The 4,589-nt window shown below is 54.7% G+C and overlaps 1 protein-coding gene across 1 annotated transcript; it reads left to right on the top strand.

Annotated features, from left to right (window-relative positions):
• Positions 1-385: 385 nt before the first annotated feature.
• On the top strand, positions 386-3,473 carry LOC125515220 (uncharacterized). Its single transcript, XM_048680660.2, has 4 exons — positions 386-1,533; positions 1,641-1,754; positions 2,488-2,629; positions 2,803-3,473. The coding sequence occupies exons 1-4, from the start codon at positions 464-466 to the stop codon at positions 3,067-3,069; spliced, it is 1,593 nt and encodes a 530-aa protein (XP_048536617.2). The 5' UTR covers positions 386-463; the 3' UTR covers positions 3,070-3,473.
• Positions 3,474-4,589: the final 1,116 nt, after the last annotated feature.

The raw sequence follows: 4,589 nt of genomic DNA, 5'->3' as shown, positions 1-4,589 counted from the left end.
CAGCAAGCCGTCCGCGAGGGCTAAAATAGGTCCACGCATTGGTCGCACTATCGGTAAAAATAAAAGGCGGACGGCGACCGGATGGCCGATCTAAATGGACAAAAAATAAACAAAAGTCTGCGCGTTCGAGTTGCTCTAATCATTTTGTACCTTGCTCGAAAACCAAAAGTGTAAATCCCGTTCCACCGATCAAGCGGCCGAAACATTTCGATCGCCCGCGCTCAAATTCGACCGGGTTTTGGCCGCGCAAGAGCCTCAGCATACGTATCCGTAAGTAGGGCCCGGTTTCAGCGACCCACTCTGCACCCAAAAAGGAGGTGCCCTACCACCACTACTTCCCACTGGCTATAAACCCAGCCCGCCCTTGTCCCCGGCCAGACAAAGCTGCCTCTGTCACTCGCTCGCTCTCGCCGGAGAAAGTTTTTGCTGCCTCGCCGCTTCCACCCACGCCTCTTCTCCGGCCATGGCCGTCACCGCCAGCAAACTTAGGGCGGACGCGCCGCAGTACGTCTACCACGGCAACCTCCAGCTTCCTCCACTCCCGCCTCCTTGCCACAAGACGGCCATGGGCGGCCCCCTCCCTCCACCCCCGTCTCCTCATCACGAGACGGCGATGGGCGGCCCCCAGTACAGCGCCGCGGCCTGCTCGATGACTTTCCCGGTCTTCGCCAGCTACCCGCCCCCGCCCCCGCCATACGTTCCCGCTCCCGGACCAATCTACGGCGTCCCTCAGCCACCGCAGCCGGCATTCCGGTGTCATGTCCACTTCGCTCCCCCCTCGCTGCTGCGTTCAACCGCGCCGCCGCGCCGCCTCGGCAAGGTTCCCCCCTCGCTGCTGCGTCCAACCGCGCCGCAGTGCCGCCTCGGCAAGGTTCCCCCCTCGCTGCTGCGTCCGACCGCGCCGCAGTGCCGCCTCGGCAAGGTTCCCCCCTCGCTGCTGCGTCCGACCGCGCCGCAGTGCCGCCTCGGCAAGGTTCCCCCCTCGCTGCTGCGTCCAACCGCGCCGCACTGCCGCCTCGGCAAGGCTGTCCCCTCGGCGCCACCAAAGCAGGCAGCGGTGGAGACTTTCCCCGGCAAGGAAGCCCCCTCGCCGCCGCTGCCGGCTGCGCCGGTGCCTTGGAGCACCGAGGCTGTCCCCACGTCGCCACCGCCCACAGCGCCGGTGCCCTCGAGCCGCAAGGCTCCGGAAGTTTCGGCGCGGCCGCACGGCCTCCCTCCGCACAGGCTCATGTTTTGGGCCGTGGACGTGGACGCCGAGAAGCAGCAGGCGCAGGCGGCGGCCATCGCGGGGGCGGCCCAGTCCGTGAAGCCTCGCGGAAGGAAGGCCGGGCCGGGTCGGATGCAGGCGCAGCAGCACAGGACGGGGAGGAGAAGGAGCGGTGAGCTCGGGCGCCGGCAGGCGAAGGCGGCGCCAGCCGAGGTCGCCTGCAAGCCGGCGTTCACGACGAGGCCGCCGACGCCGAGGCCCGCGCCGGAGTGGAGCGACCCGCAGGTCACCACCGTCATGATCCGGAACATCCCCAACAGGCTCAAGTAAGTGCATATCCGGCGACCTTCTCCTCCTTCCAGTTAGATCGTCACTGCATGGCCGTCTCTTTCGTGCGCTTAAGCTGTGAATCTTCGCGTTTTCACGTGAGCAGGCCGGCGGAGATGATGCAGTTGCTGGACGACCACTGCGCCCGCGAGAACAGGGAGGAGAAGCGCGGCGACGTGCCCGCCGCCTACGATTTCCTCTACCTGCCCATGGATTTCAGGTGATAAAATGCCGCAACACCCCCACACAAGAACAAGAACATGAAATTACCGCCTGCATTTCTTCCTTTTTTGAGCAGTACTAGTACTCAGCACTGTGAAAAGTTACAAGTTCAAACGGAAAGTTTCCTTTAAAGAAACTGTGAACGAGAAGGTTAGCTTTGTTAGTACAAATGGATCGGTGCCAAGTTAAGCTAAACCTCCTTTTATGTTCTTCCCCTGTCGTCTTCCGTCGGACAAAGGCAAACAACAAAGTGACAAAACTAACAAGAAGAATAAAACGTGTCCATGTTAATGGATAAGCTAGCAGATACTGCCCCTTTGTCTTTTCAACCAATGTACTAGTAGTAGCTTAGTTTCGCTTAGCATGATGCCCTTTCCTGCATTATTTCTCGTTGTGTGCGAAACAACACTGTGAAAGTTACTTTCCTGTATAAGCTTAGCTTAGCATGATGTTCTTTCCTGTATTTCTCGCTGGTCCTTGATCTGGATAAAGCCTGTGAACATGTATATCGTTGGTCTGGATAAAGCCTGTGAAAATGTATTTCCGGAGTGGAGCGAGAATTACAGACCAAGGATCATTTTGGCGGAAAGCATCAGTACTTCACCGCCAGTAGACGTATATATTTTTTGTACTAGTACATTTTCTTGAATCTTACACTACTTATCTGTTCGAGTGGATCTGTTGAAAAATTGCACGAAGAAATCCTGACGAAAGAGAAATCGTTGGTATAGCTTGTGCTGCAACCTGGGGTACGCGTTCGTGAACCTCACGTCGGCGCAGGCGGCGCGCGTGCTCCACTCCGCCCTGCACGGCGCCCGCTGGACGGTGTTCGGCACCAACAAGGTCATCGACATCTGCGCCGCGCGTATCCAGGTACGTACCGCACGCCTCGCTTGCCGTCGTTCGATCGTTCGCGTCAAACGCGCCATGATCCCGGCCTAGCCAGCCACCATGCTTGCATGCGCTAGTAGGCGTACGTGCTGATGCGCAGGCGCAAACAACGGAGTCTCACGCACGCTCGGCTGTCGATGGTGTTGGTTTTGCAGGGCAAGAGGGCGCTGGTGAAGCACTTCAGCAACTCGACCTTCCCGTGCGCCACCGACGACTGGCTCCCCGCCGTCTTCTCACCGCCGCGCGACGGCGCCGCCGACCCGTCCGTCGCCGGCGAGGCCACGCGCGTCGGCACCCGCGTCACTCCCGCCACTCCCCTACGGGCCACGCCACGGGCGCAGCGGCTGGCAGGCAAGCCCGTGGCCCGTGGGCGTCGCCAGCGCGGGGTCATGAAGCCGAGCAGCGCAACAAGCTGCGCGTGAGGCGTACTATGCTCCATTGCTCGTTCGTGCTAGGGTAGCAGCGTCGCACGGTCAAACCGGAGTCCGGCCATGCCTTCCCTTTCTTTCTCCTTTGGTTGGTGCAGGGAGGGAAGGCTGTTGGACTCTGGACATGAGCAAGCATCGCACTGCTCTGCCACGGAAATTTCTTTGTCTCCACTTAGAAATCGCCATGAAATTTCTCCTGTGTGTGTGGTGTAGCATCAGCCTCTATCCTGTGCTGGCTGTGTAATGTGTCCGTAGCATGTGTCTTGTTCAAAGCAAAAGACTGTCTGGTGTCTGGTCGCCGAGTCGCCATTGGCCCAGGCATTGTACGGTACCTCCCGTGCTGCAAGCTCTCTGTTTGTGGGTTGGAAGTTGGAACTAGAAGCTAGTCTGTGGTGCTTTCGGACTGCCGGTACTAGCATGGCATGCATGTTTATCCGTTTGTACCAGAAGAATCTCTGTCGCTCTGTCCATGTGATTCCATGGTCGCCATTAAATGGGGCAAGCAAAAGTACGTTGCTCTTCCGTGAAAGCGGAGCTCCCTCAACAGCACTTGGCCGGGCATGTTTTTCTCTAGGACATTATATGCCCCGGAAAAGAAAGGTGGACTGCAAAGAAGCGCCAAAGAATTCTTTATGACCAATGGTTTTAAATTTACCGTTGTATAAAATACAAGAAATATTTCGCGTTTCTCTTGCAAAATCGCATGTGCAGAGGTTTGTGTCTTCCCATGTTGGACAAGCGCAGGTAGCAGGAGCATGCATGACTTTGATCATACTTTGAGCTTCCGAGTAAGGTCCATCGGCCAAAGTAGAGCAACTTTCTCTGAATCTGCTGCTTTTAAAACTTGTTTTCAGCGTCCTTCAGAACTTTTAAAAGACTTCAACATAAGTATGCAAACTCAGAGTCGAAGAAATTGCAACTTTTATTATTTTACCTCTTCTAGTACCATTTTACATATACACTCCATTTTAACTTCAATTTTTCATCAGTATAACTCAACAATGTCATGTTTCAACACCGCACAATTCAACAACATTCCAAATCAATAAATTCAATTTCTTTTCTACTTTAATTTTCTGTAAATAAATAGGGTCTAAATGCAAAGAACATTAGGGTCCAAATGCAACAAATACGCCAAACTGTCCGTGAATAAATAAATTTGAACAAATTTAACGCCTGTGTAGCAAACGCTGAATCGCAGAAAGTGATACAGAGTGTAAAGACATAACGACAAAAATAATAATCTAACATGAGCAAATTTTGGTCGGCCAATCTATTTAGGTGAGGTCACAAACAATCTTGATGTGTCCCTGTTCGCCTCCTCTTTTTTCCGCCCTCCATCTCCCACTGCACAACCATATAATCTCTTCATCGTCATCGTCTTGGAGAGCTTCGGTATCTGAATCATCTTAGGAGAACAAACAATCCAAGAACTCCTCTACCATTGAGCACATAGAGGCTATAGTACTAATCGAGCGCATCTACACTAACAGAGTAAAAATCCAATGTCATAT

Source organism: Triticum urartu, chromosome 6A (assembly GCF_056163025.1).
Source record: "Triticum urartu cultivar PI428250 chromosome 6A, HENAU_Tu73, whole genome shotgun sequence".
Lineage (NCBI taxonomy): Eukaryota > Viridiplantae > Streptophyta > Magnoliopsida > Poales > Poaceae > Triticum > Triticum urartu.
The sequence above is the reverse complement of the archived record's forward strand: the minus strand, read 5'-3'. Positions and strand labels throughout refer to the sequence as shown.

Coding starts and splice junctions, on each gene's coding strand:
- LOC125515220 (XM_048680660.2), top strand. CDS start 464: ATGGCCGTCACCGCCAGCAAACTTAGGGCGGACGCGCCGCAGTACGTC. Junction 1,534..1,640: donor AACATCCCCAACAGGCTCAA/GTAAGTGCATAT, acceptor TCACGTGAGCAG/GCCGGCGGAGATGATGCAGT. Junction 1,755..2,487: donor TACCTGCCCATGGATTTCAG/GTGATAAAATGC, acceptor TCGTTGGTATAG/CTTGTGCTGCAACCTGGGGT.